Here is a 19,876-nt window from a genome sequence, read left to right as displayed (position 1 = left end):
TATTTAAGAATATTTTGTTCAAATAAATTTTTTACAGCTTAAATGCGCCCATTGCCATAAAAATTAGAGCACCAGAAAGACTTGTCAGAATGAAACGAAGTTTTACGTACGCAAGTACAACGGTGATAGATGTAAGCGATAAAAAATCAAGGCAAAATGATCAATCATTTATTGCAGGAAAAAATGCAAATGAATGGAGGTTTTAGTACCCTCTTAAGCCACCGCGAATGCAGGATGCTATCGGACATTGAGAGAAAGTTGCTGAGACTTTATGATGTCCAGCAGGATCTTGTTCCACAGTTGCTGTAAAATCACCGCTAAATCGACTTAACTCAGTGGCTGTCCAATATGCTCGATTTGTGAGAAATATAGAGATCGAGCAGGCCAGGGAAGGATATATTAAACTGTCCCCACCTTTTGATTTCCTTTCTAATAAATATAAATTGAAGATGGCTTTCATACAAATACTTGTTGTTGATATAACACCCCTTGTCAAAAAAAATTGAAGTAAGCGACGATTTAAAAAAGGCAACTTTTTTACCCATTTTGCCGACGCTGCTGCTTGTGACGGCAAATTGTCCTCCTCCGTTGGCAATGAAATGAGGCAAAACTTTTCTTGTGAGATTGATTGTGCCAAAGACATTGATTTCGAACAGATCTTTATCCACTTGAACATCGATTTCTTCAAATTTCGCCCTCTGAGATCTTCCGGTATTATTGACGAGGATATCTATCTAAATGGGGGAACAATAATGAGAGAAAACACATTTTTTTTAGAATTTATATCCGTAGCATGCAAGTTATAGTTAAACAAATGTAAAATAGTTGTCGTTGTTCTGTCTAGTTATGCACAAACTCGATGACATCCGTCTTTATGCTTTGACTGGTTGCACAAACTCTAGTTGCCCGCCTTTTCCACTTGTCTCTCTTATGAAGCTGACGTATTCATAAGATTAAGATTTACGTTCCGACTTTGGTACCCGATTTTACGCATGCGCATTGCTTGAAGGTTGTACTACAAACTTCCAATCTATTGCCCATTCATGCATCATTACGTAATGACTAATGTCAGTTGGTCTTCCCTTCTGAATTATTTGAAGGAAAAGTTTAAACTGTTTTTTTAAATTTTCCCATGTAAATGAAAAATTAGCAAATAATCCAAAATAATTAAATAATCTCTAGGATAGGAATTTTAAGCTCTTAATTTCTGAGGGAGCATTTTAGAATAGCTTCCTAGGTAAATACAATCTCCGAAATCATATACAAAATTGAAATGATAGTCAACATGTTTCAAGCGCATCAAAAGTAGGCGCCCATTTAAAATAGGCAACAAGTTGGCTGTCAGTTCAATTTTATTTATTATTGAAGTGTATGAAGTTTTCTGTCAGGTAATATCTTACCGATTCAGTTTCCCGGGATTATTTATTTAATATCAGTGACCGGACAAATGTATAGCGGGCAGTTGCACTTAATTTTCGAAACAACGTCAGTGTAGCTGTCAGTTCAATTTTATTTATTATTGAAGTGTATGAAGTTTTCTGTCAGGTAATATCTTACCGATTCAGTTTCCTGGGATTATTTATTTAATATCAGTGACCGGACAAATGTATAGCGGGCAGTTGCACTTAATTTTCAAAACAACGTCAGTGTAGCTGTCAGTTCAATTTTATTTATTATTGAAGTGTATGAAGTTTTCTGTCAGGTAATATCTTACCGATTCAGTTTCCTGGGATTATTTATTTAATATCAGTGACCGGACAAATGTATAGCGGGCAGTTGCACTTAATTTTCGAAACAACGTCAGTGTAGTTTATTAAAAGGCGAATGTAGACTGGCGCTTAACCGTAAAAAAACATCAGTATAGGATATTTGGTAAGTGTAAACCTTTCGTATTCCGTTTCAGGTCATCAGTATAATTTTGAGAAATTATAGGCCTGTCCGTATCCCCCCCCCTCGAAAGAAAACACTATCCAAATTCCCATTTCACGTCATCAGCAAGATGAATGGGTGTTATCACTGAAAATGTTTTAAAAATCAGTGGACATAATAACAAAGTAATAAAAACAAGTCGAGCAAATGCATGTCTACAGAAATGGCGACCTAAAAGCTTTTGAAAAATCCCTCTCGCAGTAAAGAGACAGTGTTTTTGCAGTAAAGAGTCAGTGTGTACCAATGTTAGAAAGCAGCCCTCAGACCTTTTAATTAGCAGAGCAATCATGAGTGTATCATCATCATACTGAATCATCATCATATAATTTTGCTTAGTGAAGAAAAAAATAGTTCCAAAATCTGCCGAAAGATAACGCTGTCAGGGTAATGTAAGGGGAAAGACCAAAGAATGGATTCATTACACAGGAATGTTGTGAGCCAAAAGGAAACAATGCAGTTCAGGGGTTTACTAAACATTTTTTAGCGAAAAGACAAGAATATGTGTACACAGAGACAACAGTTATAATGCCCCCCGCCCCCCAAAAAAGACCTTCAAGAAACAAACATCTTTTAAGCATAACAAACATCTTACTAATGATAAGGCATAAGTTGTTCGACGTGCCCTCCGTCTTGTTTTGCTACTAAATGGAAGCGTAAAATGGGATGCTCCACAACAGATCGGAGGGTATCTATACTTATGCAATGGATGAGGTGTGTGATGCATGCCTTCAATTCGCCTAGATTCTCAATCCACACGCTATAAACAACATTCTTCTGGTGCCCACAAAGTCAGAAATCACACGATGAACGTGGCGATCACGTTGTTGGAAATGGTGAATTATGGTCCCATCGTCTCCGAAAAGAGCTCTCAACAGCTGCTTCACAGAGGTAGCAATGTGTGGAGGAACGCTATCTTGCATGAATATGGTGCGATTCACACACTAATCCTGCAGAAGTGGCGGAAGGATATGGTGACGCAAAAGTGCTTGTCGCTTGCCAGTAACGGTGCAGGTAACAGGACCTGGCTTGATCTCGAAAAAAAATGGACCGGCGATAAGCGCTGCCGTTATTCCGCACCATACAGTGACCTTTTCAGAATGAAGAGGTAATGGCTGTAGCTGGAACGGATTCTCGGTCGCCCATATCCCGCAATTTTGCATATTTACAGAACCTTGCAAATGGATGTGGGCTTCGTCAGACCACAGAATGTTCCATGGCCACTCGTTGTCAAATTCTATCCAGGAAAGCAATCGTAGTGCAAAAGATTCACTCGCTCCCAGGTCAGCAGGTAACAGCTGCTGCACATGAGTTATCTTGTACGGGTAACAGTTCACGATGCTCAGTAAGACTTTACGCACCGTGCTAATCGGTATATCCAGTATTCGGCTAACTCCTCATTCCACTGCTGATTCTTGCATCACTCTTCGTCTGTTCTTGTAATGCTGTAGCCCCATTTTCCACCGCCACTAACGGAACTGGTTTCCTTCCTCTATTTCGTTTTACGTCAAATGAACTGGAATTTACCAATCATGTCTCAAAGAAAATTTGTGGTTATTGGAAATTCTATTAAGATCTATTAGTGAACATCGTATGAGTCCCAAATACCTCCGTATGGCTCACATAAGCCTAAATAAAAAGCAGCACAACTCGAACAGGCGATAATTTTGGAACTTCTTAGAGTTGATTTGCTTTCAGACGCCGTTTTTTTTTTTTTTTTTGGAGTGAAAAGAAAATAATTAAATCGGCTGGATACCGTATAACCTTCACAGATATTGATATATTCATGATTAATCAATGTAACAGCAAATGGCTCTTGTGAAATATAAGTGGTTGAAGAAGTGTATCTAAAAATCGGTAGGTGAATAATGTCTCGTATATTTTAAAACATTTTAACTCTCCTAGAAATGCTTTGGATATTAAGAAATTCTCAACTTTTTAAAATTTATTCACATTATCAAGAAAAAAAATAAACGAAAAATGTTTTTTAAGCATTACATTTAGTTGAATATACAGCCATAATTTATATATGGATTTGTGTTAGCGAGACGCACTACAAATCATCTTATGATATAATGAAGTGGGATAAATAAAAATTTACTTTTGAAAGTCAACATTTTATCCTCTTTTTTTCCACTCAGCTGTCATTACAATCATTATAAAACCTCTTAAATATGTCCAAATATTTGAAGTTTCTGCACCACTTTTTGCAAGCATTCTTCGTGTACTTTATAATCAGCCATATTGAACGGCAGCACAAGAATATCTTCTTCCTTTAATCCCATTTCTGTAACAAAATCTTCATTATGAAACAGCATGCATTGAAATTCATTACAATAACGCATCTTCACTCTGCGGTTGAAGATATAATTTTTAAGAAAAAAAAAGATAAGCGTCATCTAAACTTTACAATTGAGGTAAAGCGGGATCAAAATCTTCAAAACCTGTTTGATTGTCGTAAGAAGACAATTTTCAGAAGTGACAAAGAGCAACTTAACAGATTTTGATAATTTTACACTATTCAGTAGCGATAGCGTTTCTTTTCCTTCACGTAAAAATTCATTTTATCATGAGGTTAAAGTTAGTTATTAGTTTTTGGCGCAAGAGCCAGTTGTGGCTATATCGCAATGTGCGCATGAGGCTATACCGCATGAGGTTGAAGACATTCGACAAAGTGAAGCAGAAGAGTGCGTAAACCATGATTTTGTTCTAATGATCGTATCTTCACGTTCTAGGACTCAATCTTTATGGTTCGAGGGGATAGTCTCAAATATGCTCAACGTAGGTGATAAACAGCCCCACAATTACTAAAAATGGTGATCTTCACACAACTGATTATGGAATAAAGGGCTGTTCAAATGTTACATACGGAGGGTTTTGTGATTTATTCCAACCAGAGGAGAAGAGGGGTAAGACATTGAAATCCTCGTATTTTCAATTTTTTTAAATGCAAAAAGTAGTGTCCTAATAAATACCACTTGCGAAATTATTGCCTCTATCACACGAGAGAAAAATATGTGCAACTGCAAGTGTAACTGCAAGTGTAAGTGAAACTCTAAGCGCAATTCCTCCGTTCGGAGTTGCCGAAAGGGTTGCTTAATTGCCTGAACGGTTGCATGTAAATGGGTTACCATATTTTGTTATTTATCTTTACTTTTGGCTCATATTTTATTTTATCATATTTTATTATATCATAGTTTCTGAACGATGTTCGTAAAGGGAGGAAAAAGAAATCACAGACGCTGTAGAATATTGATTGATTTTGATTTAATTTTTTACATTTGTATTTGTGTTAAGTCTTTTAAAATTCTAAAAAACTTTATTTCCCCAATATTTAAGTAGCATAGTATAAAAAGGATTATGATTTCTACCTCATAATATGAGATGATATTAAGATATCAATGAATTTCATGCTGCGTCCCTGAAAGGATAAGGGGGTGAAAGGGAGATGGACTTAAATACATGCTGCGTCTCTAAAAGGATAAGGGGGTGAAAGGGGGATGGACTTAAATACTATCTAGAATTTTGACAATTTTTTTTATCTTGATTTGAGTGACTAAAGGTCTGGTTTCTTAGGACAAGCGCTTTATCTGGGCGTCAGCGTGACGTCAACGTCCCGCTGACGCCAACAAAATACTGGTTTGTTAGCTCAAGGCCTGGTTTCTTAGAACTAGCGCCTTATCTGGGCGTCAGCGGAAAGTTGACGTAGAGCTGACGCCATAAAAATACTTTTTTGTTAGCTCAGCGTGAGCAGTCGGCCCAACGCAGACATTTTCTCTCATTGCGCATGCGTTAATAACGTAAACAAATATTTATTTTGAATTTGTATTGATTTTGTTATTGTCGACCAGTGTTTTAGAGAACAAATAATGACTTTGTCCAAGAAAAAACACATTGCAGCTGAGCTAAATGAAGAGTGCTATGTTTAATGAAGAAGCTATGTTTAATGTCAAAATCAAAATCTTGGCTGATTTCAATGCGCTGTGGGATGTTGTCCGCCATTGCTTCTGTGGTTAACGTCACGTTGTAATCCAACTGCAGTTGAGTTGGACGGCAATTGTAGTTCAAGATGAGCGTTCGATGACGTATACTATCAAACTCACAAATGGACCAATCAGAGGTTAACGCTGATTTCCAGCTGACGGCGTCCTGTCCTAAGAAACCAAGCCTTAAGGTATAAAACATGGTGCGTAGCGTTTTTGAAAAGTGCTTAAAGGTGCTTATTTTCGATTTTCATTTTTTAAAGGCCCTTAAAGGTGCTTTTCTTAATGGATGTTTTTAAAAGGTGCTTTATTTTCCCTTTTCGAAAATGAAATTTATGAAAGGGAATGTCGATTTTCACCACGTATTATATAAAAACGTGTTTTTCACATTTTTCTATTTCACGTTTTCAGAATTCATTCAACCACGATCAATTTCAGCGTACCGTCAGTTCATAGCGTATGAAAGCGCCAATCATTTTACAGGTTTGGTGAAGTACTTGCGAGTCCGCATGTGCGTCTAGTGAGCTGGGTTCGGTGAGATCCTTGCTTTCTCATGTGCAACTCTGCTGTATTTTGCAAGATATTCTCAATTTCAGGCTTTATTTTTCACCCTCTGAAATCGAACTGAAAAATCTCTTGATCATTTTTTAATGGCTAATATAATCAAGAAAAGAGTTCTTTGTCAAATTCTAGTTAATTTATCATGATCATGTGAAGTCTGAGATTTATTTTGCATTTTGTCAATTTACATAGTGCTTAAAAATATTTTTTGAGTGCCTAAAATGTTCTTAAAAGTTGCTTATTTTTTGTTGAATTTGGCTCCGCACCCTGTAAAAGCATAGTTTATTTATATATATTTACTATCTAACATGCTAGCTAGGCAAGTGCGGTATCGTTATCTATGTATACGCTAAATCGAATCAGAATAAAAACAAGCTGTCTGATTTAATAGTTTAGCTACTCGAAAATTTATAAAAGTTTCATGTGTAGAAAGGACAATTTTATGACTTATACCATTTTATGCAACTGACATTGCTATCTAAACAAGTAAGGCATTTCTTCAAATTTAATTTTTTAAGCTTAATTAAAAAGCATAGTCCTTTGAAATAATTCTTTAGAAGAAATGAGGGTTTAATGTATGAAATATACAATTTTTGACTTTCCTTTTGCTCATAAAATATTTATAACATCAAAACTATTAGTTCTATCAAATCAATTCTATTTTTTTAATTTAGTCTAAAAAATACATAATAAATAATGTCTATACTACTAATGTCTATACTTGTCTATACTACAATGTGTCAGAATTTTATTGTCATCAAATTAATTTTCATTGCATCAAGGAATCATCACGCCCGGTGGCTGAGCGGTAGCTCTTCGCGCTGTCGTGCCACAGGTCCCTGGTTCGATCGTCGGGCCGAGCAAGGTTGACTAAGCCTTTCATTCCTTCAGTGGGTCGATAAATGAGTACCAAGCATACTTGGGAGCTAAACACTGGGGGTTTCACGTATGGCTGACTACCTAACCGGAACAAATGCTCCTGCATCCCAGAGCCCAAGGGTCAAGAAAACTGAGATGGGCACAGAAAACCTTGGCCCTCTGTGGGCTGTGCCGCTGAGTTTAGTTTAGTTTTTAAGGGATCATCAATTTTATTCATTTACACATTGCATATCAGGAGTATCACTTTTATGAAAATTATTTTTTCCAATTTCTTAGTAAAATTGTTTTTTAAATATAAGAGGATTTTCAATGTCATATTTACAATTTATTATTGTAAAATTTAAAACATTCTTTATTGATATGAGATAATTTAATTAGAAATTATAGGATTTATTTTAGGACAAATTTATTGTAATATACAGTATATAAATTAAAATTTATTTATAACTATGAAGAAAAAAAACAATATTTTATTAAGAACATACTTTTTATGTATCATATTATTTTGTTACAGACTTTTTTACATGTTTTGTTTTGCATTTTAAATAATACAAGAATCAATTTAAAAAACAAAACATTTATTGTCAAGTGAAATATTTAGAACATTATTCATTTTCATTTCTTATTTTTTAATTTCTTTCATAAAAACTGTATTGCATCTCTTTCCTTCTTCACCAGACAAACCTTACAGGATTATACGAAATATCTGAAATAAAAGAAAGAAATCACTTTCATGATAAAATTTTACCAACACATTATTAGAATAAGAGAGATTAAATACCATTAATTTGAAATCATTTAAGTCCTTAGGTATCCCCTTTAAACTTATTTTAAGTTTGACAGATATTTTGATTAGAGTTCTAAGATTATTCTATACACTAATGAAAGATGGCAGGTATATTTGGTTTTGTAGTTCTTATGTTTGGATTGAAATTTGTTTTAAGAAAAATAGATTGTATTTATGATCGAAGACTATTAAAAATTTATGTATATTGAAAAATTAGTAAGGTACACTTACATACTTACTGTCATTGTAGAAAAGCTAAGTATCAAAATATAAATGTGAAGTATAGATAAAAAGTAAAGTATCATTAGTAAATCATCACACACACACAAAAAAAAAGAATTGAGGGGATGAATGTAGAAACAGACAAGGAGATTGGAAATTTGCATTTTAGATTTTCAAAAATTAAAATAATTCTTAGGGAAGAATAAAATAATTAATTCACAAATAATTATAATAATAAAAAAAAATTCAAATAATCGGACACATGCTTTTACAATCAACAGTAATAAAGTTTAAAATTTGAAAATAAAGAAATATAATCATTATTATATTTTATGTTATAATAATGTAACAAAGTTTGGCGAGTTGCTTGGCGAATATTTCAAAGTAAAGCTTTTCGCCAGTATTACATATATAAAAATAGAAATTATTTCTATTTAAAGTAATTAAAACTTTGATCGGAACAAATTATAATAAGTTTTAATTTTATTAGCTTAAAATAAATAAATATTTTAAAAGAAAATTTATTTAGAAAATAGTGTACTATACTCACCGATACTAAAATGATGTGCAGGTTCCTGTTATGGTAGTACATCAACTGCATTGAGATGGTTATTTCATCGTGTGAAAGTATTTTTAATGCTTTGATTTTAAAGAAAATGTTATTATTAAACTAAAAAACTGTTCTGCTTCCTCTATAAAAAAATTTCATCCGATCATCCTCTTCACAACGTCGCCGCCATTTTTATTTACATTTGTATACGTCATTACATAAAATTGAAACGTCATAAAAGCAAACGATCTGATTGGTTCATGAAAGAAATTGCCTGAACGGTTGCAGATATTTCGTGCAACCGTGATTTCTATATCACACGAGCAATTTTTGGAGAAATTTCACTTACACTTGCAGTTACACTTGCAGTTGCACATATTTTCTCTCGTGTGATATAGCCATTACGAGCTAGAATTAAATTCGGGTAAAGAAAGATTTCTTCGAAGAGTTCAGAGGTCGAGAGTTTGGATCAAAGAAGGAAAAAACAAAATATTCCTGAAGATTATTCTACTCACAATTTAACAAAATGAAAGAAAACCTTAAATTTTGTTGTCTTAAAATAAGGTTGCTGCAAAAAAGTATAATTTAAAACCAAAAAAAATAACGGGTATTTTATTTCATTTTATAACCGTCGTTGAGTAGTCGAATCAATGTTTTTGGGCTTACGACTACTAATGTTTAACTCCGTAACCTTGTCATTTTGAATCCAATCCGGAAGACACAGGAACTCCTGGATCAAGTATAGGGAGTAATTTGCCTAAGCGGAAGAATTTTTGATGGAACTAACCAGCATTGAGTCACATAGAGAGGAAAACCATAAGAATCTCCCCTTGTTAGTCTACCACTGAGGATGTTTTACGTCAGCACTGTGGTCGGTGTGAGCCGGAACTCGAACCCGGTTTCCCTCATTGAACGGTGAACCCTCTTAGACACAGCGGCTTTAAATTTGTAATTCAACTTTATTTTCAAAATCTTAAATACCATATTGTGCTGAACAAAGCAGCTAAATAACAAAACAATTGGAAGTGACAAATAAGGAAATGCCTACCGTTGCAGGGACGACCATGGTACAGTCCGCAAAAAAAAAAAAAAAACGAATCACCCTGAATAACTTTCGTTCTAATGATTGGATTTTCACGAACTAAAAGTCAATCTTAATGGTTCCTGGGGGTGACCTCAAATATGCTAATTAATTAGTGCTAACTATTAATTAAGTTACGAAATCAGACACAAAAACGTACTTTCTCTGAATAAACATATAATTTTTTTTTACATATTTAGATTTCTTATCTTCAAAATATAGGGGGTAGCCGCAATCTGGGAAATGTGGTCCCCATAGTTTGGTCAGGAGAGCGATTCAAAGTTCGTACCCCTTAATGTTAATTTCACTTTTTGCGTTTTCAGTCATATTTTCAAAACTAATAAAGAAATTTAAAAAAAATTGCACCCACTCATAAAACTCATTTACCCAAAGATAATTTCATGCAAAAAATAATTTTTAATAATTATTTATTATTTTTTATTATTTAATTAAAGTGAGGATGAAAAAATATTGAATTATAAGGTATGAATTTTTTTATACCATATTAATCTACATATTTTTCAATTGAAAAATCTAAAGTTTCAACTGTTTTTATTTATTAGAAGTTGAGAAAAATTTAATTTAATTATTTTTAAAAAAATAATTTGGCGACAATAAAGAAATAACTAATCTGGGCGATTAATATTAAAATGTGATAAACTTGGGAGGAACTTGACTTCGCGCGCATAGCATAATATTTCATTCATATTTTTTTCGCTAATAATCGTTTGCTAATCTTTTTATTTTTAGTTCTTTCACACTATAAAATACGATGTTTCTTTTTTAGTCATTTAATAATTTATTTGCAATTTAGTAAAGAATTTTGAATAAAAAACACTTTATTCAACAAATATCTAGTTTTAAAAAAGCGTGCTTCTGATAGAATACACCAGATTGTGCTTATTTAATGTGATTATTTTTTATTTTTTAAATTTTTTTTTCAATAACTGATACAATTCCAATAATATACATACGTATACATAGATTTGGAATAATATATTTATCAATTTCTTGAATATATATTTTATAAATATTAATAAAAATACATAGTCAACATTTTTAAACATCTCTCACAACATCGCAAATTTCTCAGCATCTTATAGGGTAAACTAAACAATGAAGGAACACTTAAGCTTAGCTTGCCTTTAAAAATAATTCATGAAAATTTCAAAATTTGTAATTTTAGCTAAATGATGGTGTCGACATATTTGTTATTAAATGCAAATTATGTAAAAAAAAGTTAGATAACTTACATAATATTGTTTTAAGCTTTTGGTGGTTTAAATAATAAGTAGTAAGATGACCAAGAGAAGGAACAGTTCTTACCAGTGAATAAACACTAAATTTTCCAGTGAATGAACACTTAATTTTGAGAATATTTGATGCTCGTAAGAATCCGTAGGCCACACAAATATCTAAAAACAAGATTTTTCTTGGAATTACGACATATAACCATAGTTAATGTGGAAAATATTACTTTTTTTTCAGTCATGGAATGGAAAGTAACATATGTTTGAATACATAATTTAAAAAAAATGTTTTTCTTTTTTTTTCTCACAGTTTAATAGTTCGTTCTAAATTATGAATGTTTATCATTGTGTAATCCGATGATGTTTTTATTATTATTATAATTCGATCATTTTTTTGTTTACTCTTTTCCCAATATTTTTTAAGCATTTTTTTAATCTTTTTAAGTATTTTTTTTCTCTTCGTCATGAGTAATTTATTTCTTTTTCTTTTGATTTAACCTTCCTCTTTTTTCCAAATTTTTGGCCAATGTAAATGTGTCTCCGAAATTTCTTTTGATTTTCCAGTTCCATTTCCAGAATTCCTCACTGGATAATAAATGAGAAAAAGGAGTTTCGAAGTTTGAGTAAAACACATCTCTCATTGACTTATATCTAGTAGTTACTTATGAAACCAATTGTTTTTGCAACTAACAATGCCTCAAGAGGACTTATCTCAAAATCAGTTTTCAAGATACTTTCATTATTAACGTTAGTTGTCTCAGCTTCAGAGCCAAAATTTGATTATACAATTGTTCTTTTTGAAATAAATTCTTCAATATTGAGAAAAGCACAGGCTATTGGATATTTGGGAGATTAAAGTTTTCTGTCAATGTTCCTTTAAAAATTTGCAACATAACTTGTGAGATTTCCTTCTCAAGCTTCTGAAGAAATAGCGCATCGTTACTCTCGAAGCACGTGTTTTGTTGATAAGTTGTCTTGCTCATTAACTCTTGGTGTCTGTTTTGCATGCATTTGTTACAGTCAACGTTTTCTGCATCGAATGGAAAAATATCGCATTTCATAAAAGCATTTTAACTTCATCAGTTGATGCCTCAAATCTTATTTAAAAATGGATGTAAAATTTTCTAGACATATTGTTTTACAATTCTTTTGTTTTCAAGATCTAACGAGAGATTTCCAAGAATTAGGTAGAAAACTAAACCAGAAAATTTGTTTTGAGGAACAAAACTTGCTCAGTTTCAAATTGATATGAGATTTATACCTATTCAGAAGAAGCAAAATATGGAATTTGATTGCACTTTTAATTAGACATGGGTAGAAACATTTGCAATATATTTGTAAAATGTTGCTGCGGTCATCGTTTCATTTCATGAATAGCTTTTTCCAATGAAATATGTTGCAGGGACTGATTCTGTATTATCTCAACGAATTCTTCTGTAAGGAAAAACTACCAAAGGAGATACTTTTTCTTTCCTAGGTACTTTAGAATATAAATCCTTATAATTTTTAAGGCCGAAGATTTTTCCCGTTTAAGGGCAGTATTCAACTCTTGTTTCATTCGCATTGTAAATGCAATCACTTTATAAAAGGATGCCAGGGTTACTTCCCTCCTAAAGATTCTTCTGAAGTTCTTAAAACCAGTATTTCAAATTTTATTCTCTAAGGGAAGTTTTGCCTTTTGAAATTATCTTCGCATTGCACTGAGTTATCGGTGGACGTCGCCTTAAAAAATCTTCACCCATTTTTCACCTAGATAATTGTCTTTAAATGGATTTTTCCTACCAGTTCCCGTTAGGACATTAAAGACGGCAATAAGATAATAATTTGGCTAATTATCGGCACAAAATCCTGCAAAGAAATTTTCCATTCAAGCTTTTATTATTATATTTAGTTGTTATATTTAGTTAATAAACATAGCTTATTAAGGTGTCTAAGATATGATGTAATAACTAATCACTACATTTATAAAGATAAATAATAAATTAATTATTATTATAATTCTTTAAATAAATTTAGCAATTAAATTTGCATATTTAAATGAAATTGCTATAGGAACTATTCATACAACATTTAACTGAATTTTAGGAGTCCTCTATGTCGCTGAACTACTAATTATCCATGTAAAATCATATTTCACAACATACTATTCATTCACTGGGAAATCTATTCTCAGTGAAGGAACATGCCTGTTCCTTCACTGGTTAGAAGTTGTTGTTTTTTTATTTTTAACATAATTTTGATTTATAATATGATAAAAGGTACAAGAAAATTAAAATTTTTATTTTATTTTCTTTAACTTGAAAAAATCCCAGTAAAGGAACACTTGTTTATTCATTGGTTTTTCATCGCTCGGTAATCCAGTTAATAAACACCCCCTAATCTCAGTACTTGCTTATGTTATGATGCTTAAAATAAATAAAACGTAACTTCAATGACCATATTTTGAATTCTTTTTTTCACAATGAGAAAAAAACGGCATTATTATATGCAATTAATTGTAGTTTAAACGGATAACAACAAACACTGACCTTATAATTTTGTCAAAGAAACAAGGCGTTGAACAGATACTAACAAATTCAAAACTTTTTCCAGAGAAGACTCAAAGACCAGGTAACTAAATGCATTGTTAGATGACTTCCTATTGTTAGGTAGTAAGCTACTGTTACCAATCAATCTAAATTAAAACGTTTAAAATCTTACTTCTAAGAAATATCTATGAAATGCTCCGTCATTTGTTGGTTTACCCTATATCATCCTAATCTTAAAAGAAATTTCCGGAAGTGTATCGCAGAACCATTTTACCAACTATTTAATTAAATTTTAACATTTTAAAAATCTTGTTCTTTACCATTTTACGTTTATTATTTCTTCATTAATATACTAATCAATTTTTTCAGTTCTTTAATTTAGGTTTTCTTTAAAGTAAAGTTCCTTTCTAAATTATAGCCAAGTTTTCTTAAAAAGAATTATTATCTGCTAGTTAACAATAAAACCTAGTTAAGAAATTAAAAACATTCCGCTGTTTAAAATTATTTAATGCAAAACAGCTGATTATTTACTAAGCATACTATTTTTTTTGAAAAAAGAGTATAAATTATTGATTGTCTTTTTTTTTGTTTTGTTTCTCGCGACTTCAACATAGATTATCTAAAAGAGTTTTGATGTTTTATAAGTCACTACAAAGAGGATAAAGATACCGAACATGAAAAGCTGTGGAATACGTAGCCAATTTTTTTAGTGTCTTAAAATATCTCAATATCTTAAATGTCGTCCTACTATCTTAGTTGTGAAATTAAATTTTTAATTATCTGACCACGTGTGATTCACTAATTATTTCATTATATCTTTTACTCTTTATGATACCAAGTAAATTTTTTTTCCTGATAATATACTAAACTATTTTGTTTAATTTTTTACTTTAGCATGATTTCCAAGATATTATTGTAGTATAATTTGTTATCAGGAAAATGCCTTATTTTGTTAAGCAGGAAATACTAAAAATTGAAATTTGTAAGGATTCCGAAGCTGTGCCAATTTTAGAGTCATCTGATTTTTTAAAACAATGCTATAAAAAATACAAAATTTCCAAACTTATTTTAATAAAATTTTTTTTAAAAAAACGTGTCAAGTAGGCTAACATACTTTTTACTGAAACTGGGAAAACTAATTTTTCCTATATTTCGTCAAAAGAAGATAAGAATGATATTGCTCCAAGGGACCTACTCAATAATTTCGCTATTTCCAGAATGAAATCTGTTTGATCGAAACATATTATTCCTTGAAGATTAAAACGAGGGAAAAATTAACTTTTATTATTTATCTAAGCTTATTCCATTTATTTAATGATAGCGGTATTAAGGTTAAGGATATGCGTTGGAAGCTCCGTTTATTATTATACTATAAATGCATTAAATCATGCAGCTTGAATAATTTATTTTAAGTAAATTATTTAATAAATTTAAGCAAATAAGGGTGTAAAAATAAACTCGATCGAAATACTCCGAAAGTATACCCTGAAATATATGTAGAATAAACTTTGGAATCGATATATAAAAAATACCTTTTCAAACAACTTCGAGTAGGACGGAAACGCTAACTTGTTTAAAAAAGCTGTCCTCGTAACTATTTAATTTCGATTCCTAGTACTAGGGGACATTCCATTTTCACATTCGACTTTTAAAATTTCAATTGTAAACGGAATTTTTTTATGACTTAAATTAAAATGTTAAGGCTTGCAGCAAAAAAAAAATTTTTTTTTTTACTGCATTGATTTTTTTACAAAGTAGTGAATTATTATTTTTTCAATCTAAGAACCTGTGCCTATAACATATGTAAAACTTATTTTAATATCGAGTGAAATAATTTAATATGTTGTGTAACTAAATGGATAATCCCAAGAAACTGAATCGAAAATATAAAAACTTCATTGATTTTAAAAAATAATAGATGATAATAAAAATAGACATGTTTTGAGCGTCCAATAATAAAAGTCACAAGTTATCCAAGCCTGACAAGTCTTGAGAATGGGCGATTATATTTGAAATCTCGAAACATGTCGACTTTTACTTCCCTCTTCATATGCTTTGAAGCCAGTTGAGTTTTTATCGTCAATTATACTGTTTTACATTTGGGTCTTGATCATTATTTTGATAAGGATTTTACACTCGTTAAAGTAAACATATGCATTTTAATATTTTATCAGGATTCATGTGGTCTTTAAAAACGTAAGAACATCAATATTGTAAAAGTTATATTTAACTTAAAAATTAAAATTTTGTGACCAGATATTTTGAGTTAATGAAATTAAATATTTTATCTCTTAAGTTTTTGTGCCCCCATTTCAGTATCTTAAGGATCTTACGAGCTCTGTTTAAAAAGAGATCATCAGATATACTATATAAGAAAGCAAAAATAACCATAGTAGCAGTATTTGGTGGTAAATGTAGCTTATCGTAATTGAAGAATATGCTGTGCGACATTTTATGGTGAATTTGCGAACGTAAGTTTCAGAATGCATCGAAACACGAGGATGCTATTTGCTAATCATCTTTATCCAAAGGAAACCATGTAACCTAAATATCTAGCAGAATGAAGCGACTTTATAAACAATGAATCATACAATATGCAACATATTATTTCAATATCTTATTCTTAAACACAGCATATTTCAATCTTTTTAAAATGCCACTAAACATTCAGCAATTCCTTGAGTTACAGAAAAAAGAAATATCATAAATTACAGAAAGCCATGTGAATGTGCATTAAATTACAATCTACATTTTATTTTTCAAGCACTTTTTTCTTCTTCAAACTTTCTTGCCTAGAAGACTCGATTAAAGCTGTAAAAATGATTATCCCTAAAATTTTGTATATAGCTATAATAAGTTATGTTCATTTGATTTTAGTATAAAATCCTCGAATAAATATAGTAAAAACAGTGTAATCTAAATAATATCAGATAAAAATTTCATGTATTTAAATTCTAAAAACTGTCATAAATAATTTATAAATCGATTCAAATTTACTCTTCAAAGGAGATTAAAAAAATTTTTTTTTTTGCTTTTTGAACAGGAATCCCCTAAAAAATTTTTTTATTGCCTAGAAACTTCGAGAAATTCTCTATTAACAATAAATTAAACCCCTCTGAGCAATCACTGAACATTATTTCAATTTTTTTACTATCAGAGCATGGTTGCGTAGCAACCTAGTAAAATTAAGCACTCCTCTTTTGAATTAGTCAATGGGTTATCTTAAAATATTTATTTGCACAGGCGACTTTTTTTGGCGGTTTTCTGGACTATCGCCAAATATATAAACCATTATTGCGGCCCAATTTACCACCCAATTTTTTTAAAAGTTTGTCTACCCCCCCCCTAATTCAAGGGTCAGAATTCCAAATATGTAAAAAAAATTATATGTTTATTCAGAGAAAGTACGTTTTTGTGTCTGATTTCGTAATTTAATTAATAGTTAGCACTAATTAATTAACATATTTGAGGTCACCCCCAGGAACCATTAAGATTGACACTTAGTTCGTGAAAATCCGATCATTAGAACGAAAGCTATTCAGGGTGATTCGTTTTTTTTTTTTTGCGGACTGTACATATTTGATTTTTGATGAAATGTTAATCGGATTTTCAAATTTTTAACCACCGAAAATTTCTCCTACTCGAACCCGTCTGCGGAACTCCTATTGAACAGCCATTACAGTTGGAAGGCTCTATTCCACCACGGCTCGAACACGTGGTATTTTACATTATTTTATTTTATGACCGTCAGTGAACCCAATTTCATGGGTTTACGACTGCTAACTCTGTAACCTTGTAATTTTGGAACCAATACAGAGAGACAAGGAAACTCCTGGATTAGTACTCCCAGAGGTATGATTTGTTATGGGAGAACTTTCAGACTCGACAGATTTAACGTGAATCAGTCACCATTTACTACACGGGGAGTCTTCAGTCAGGGATTTGTTAATTTTTGGTGACAAAAATTATCGGTCGCCCTTTATGGTGTTTTCATATGACAAATAGCAATTGAAAAATTATCTGCAGTTGACACTCAATTTTTCGGCCAAAAATGCACACCATATGCTTTCTGTAAATTACTACTGTAAAAATGTTTACCATATTTCGAGAAATGCTTTACATGATTTTAATATCAAACAGTTTTTTTAAACATCGAAAGTTTTAATTGTTTCGAAAAACTGTTAAAGAGGCCAATTTTTGTATTATTAGTCTAGGACATGCTTTTGGAATTATTTTCACTTGTCGACACATCGCATCGTCATAAAAAACACACTCACCTTTGCATTTTGATTTCACTTTGTTCAGTTTCTCTTGACTGGTGCCCGAGAGAACAATCTTGCGGTCATGTTTGGAGAGCTCGTACGCCAAATATTCTCCAAGACCACTCGATGCCCCACGCAACTTTATTCCTCAACTTTCCTGTAAATGATTCATTCTGTTTAAATTGGAATACTTTTTCAGAGAACGGTTGTAATACCTGTTCGAATTTGATGTTGACAAACTCTTTACAATTGTGCGAACGAATACTTTATTTCATGTTAATACCGAATCGATAGTTCAATCACACTTTAAAGGGTGTATTTAAAGCTCCAATAAATGATAAAGCTTACACCAAGAAGATCATATGTATTTACTACAAACATGAATTATTTTCACCCCGTTAGATAATTAATATTTCTTGTTCTCAGACATTAGAAATTATGATTTTTTTTGTGTCTGAGAACACCTTGTTTCAAGTTTCACTGATATTATTAACGGAATGTTATGTAGTTGCCGGCTTTAATTACCATGAATCGTTTTTAATAAATTTATTTTCTCATTTTATAAAAGAGATATTAAACATGGCTGTTGAAACGTTGTTTCTTTAATTTTTGAACACTACAGTATATAAAATTCTGAGTACACAGCACTGTGGAGAAGCATGGTTTTATGAACTTTAAAATCATTCCATCGCTGACTTTTAGTTGTTTGCCGCCTACAGTATCATTTGAGAACATTAGTTTCAACGAGGATTTGAAATCCCGTGCTAGTAAGCAAGAGGATCATCCTGAACTTCTAAAACAGTTGGCCCCCATTCATAATGTCCTTCCTGAGGCTATCTACACGGATGGAAGTGGATTTGAAGAGGGTAGAGTTATTTTCATCAGCAACTCTGAGAAGAAAATTAAATTTAGTATCCTGACTTTTGCTCAATTTTTAGATCAGAAATTATTGGGAGTCCTCTTGAGCTTGCCTTTACTACTGATTATAGTAATATTTGGATGTTGACTGACAGTAAAAATACTATCCAATACATAAAAAATTTCCCGAAAATACATGATAAATCTGACCAGAATTTTCCAGTGCTTCTAGTCCTGAGGGAATGCCTCCAGTGGATTCCTTCGCATGTTGGGGTGTACGATAAAGAGATTGCAGATACTCTTGCTAGAAATGGTTCTGATTTTCCGATCGCCAACTCTGTTGCCTTCGGAAATCCCCTCACTCCACAAACGTAACTTACTTTCAACTTGGCTCCTCCAACAGTTCATGACTGGTACCTCAAGAAACATTAATGTAGGGCATGCAGGGCAAATGTATACCGGGAAATAGTACTTAGTTAGACCTAGTATATATTTTGGACATTTACGAAAGCGACTATGTAATGGTCAACATTCACCGGTGGAAGTCAACAACCACCAATTTTGATAAACACATTTTTAAGTAATTTTAAAATGCCAGTTTCTTAATGTCAAAATTTAAAATGTGAAAAAATATGAGAAATTAATGAAGTGAAGAAGTCATATTTTTCAAGTCATATCAGAAAAACATCAAGTCATTTAGAATTTCGCCAGTTAAAATTACGCTGATTAAATTGCTGTAAAAATTTATATACCATACAATTCAAAAATTGCAGAGTTTGCAAAAAATTGGTATGCTAATGCAGCGAAAGTATGTTATTGGGTCTGAAATTTTAATTTTAAATATCATCTCATCAGATTTTAAATTACGAGAATTTAGGTTACGAAATCACGCTGGAAAATCTACTTTTGTCTGGATAAAAAAATTTTTCCCAATGGATTTTGGATTCTTCAAAATATAGGGAAAATTACTGTCTCAATGGTTAATGCTG

The 19,876-nt window shown here is 31.8% G+C and overlaps 2 protein-coding genes across 2 annotated transcripts in view; both read right to left on the bottom strand.

Annotated features, from left to right (window-relative positions):
- LOC107443298 (very long chain fatty acid elongase 4) overlaps positions 1-19,876 on the bottom strand; it is a 270,628-nt gene that overhangs the window by 117,137 nt on the left and 133,615 nt on the right. The gene's annotated exons all lie outside the window — the stretch shown is intronic.
- On the bottom strand, positions 117-19,295 carry LOC147803178 (dehydrogenase/reductase SDR family member 7-like). Its single transcript, XM_087153699.1, has 4 exons — positions 19,268-19,295; positions 18,045-18,176; positions 4,101-4,213; positions 117-734 (listed from the first exon to the last, which is right to left on the bottom strand). Exons 1-4 carry the CDS (start codon positions 19,293-19,295, stop codon positions 333-335), a joined length of 675 nt encoding a protein of 224 aa, XP_087009825.1. The 3' UTR covers positions 117-332.

Source organism: Parasteatoda tepidariorum, chromosome 10, assembly GCF_982258835.1.
Source record: "Parasteatoda tepidariorum strain Cologne lab strain chromosome 10, Ptep-v5.0, whole genome shotgun sequence".
In the NCBI taxonomy this organism is placed as follows: Eukaryota; Metazoa; Arthropoda; class Arachnida; order Araneae; family Theridiidae; genus Parasteatoda; species Parasteatoda tepidariorum.
The sequence above is the reverse complement of the archived record's forward strand: the minus strand, read 5'-3'. Positions and strand labels throughout refer to the sequence as shown.

Bases quoted from the DNA above. Each gene is read 5' to 3' on its own strand.
- LOC147803178 (XM_087153699.1), bottom strand. From the start codon at position 19,295: ATGAACTGTTGGAGGAGCCAAGTTGAAA. The intron at 4,214-18,044 runs GTGAGTGTGTTT...ATTTTGTTACAG, and splicing joins AGTGAAATCAAAATGCAAAG to AAATGGGATTAAAGGAAGAA. The intron at 735-4,100 runs ATTTAAGAGGTT...TCCCCCATTTAG, and splicing joins AACTTCAAATATTTGGACAT to ATAGATATCCTCGTCAATAA.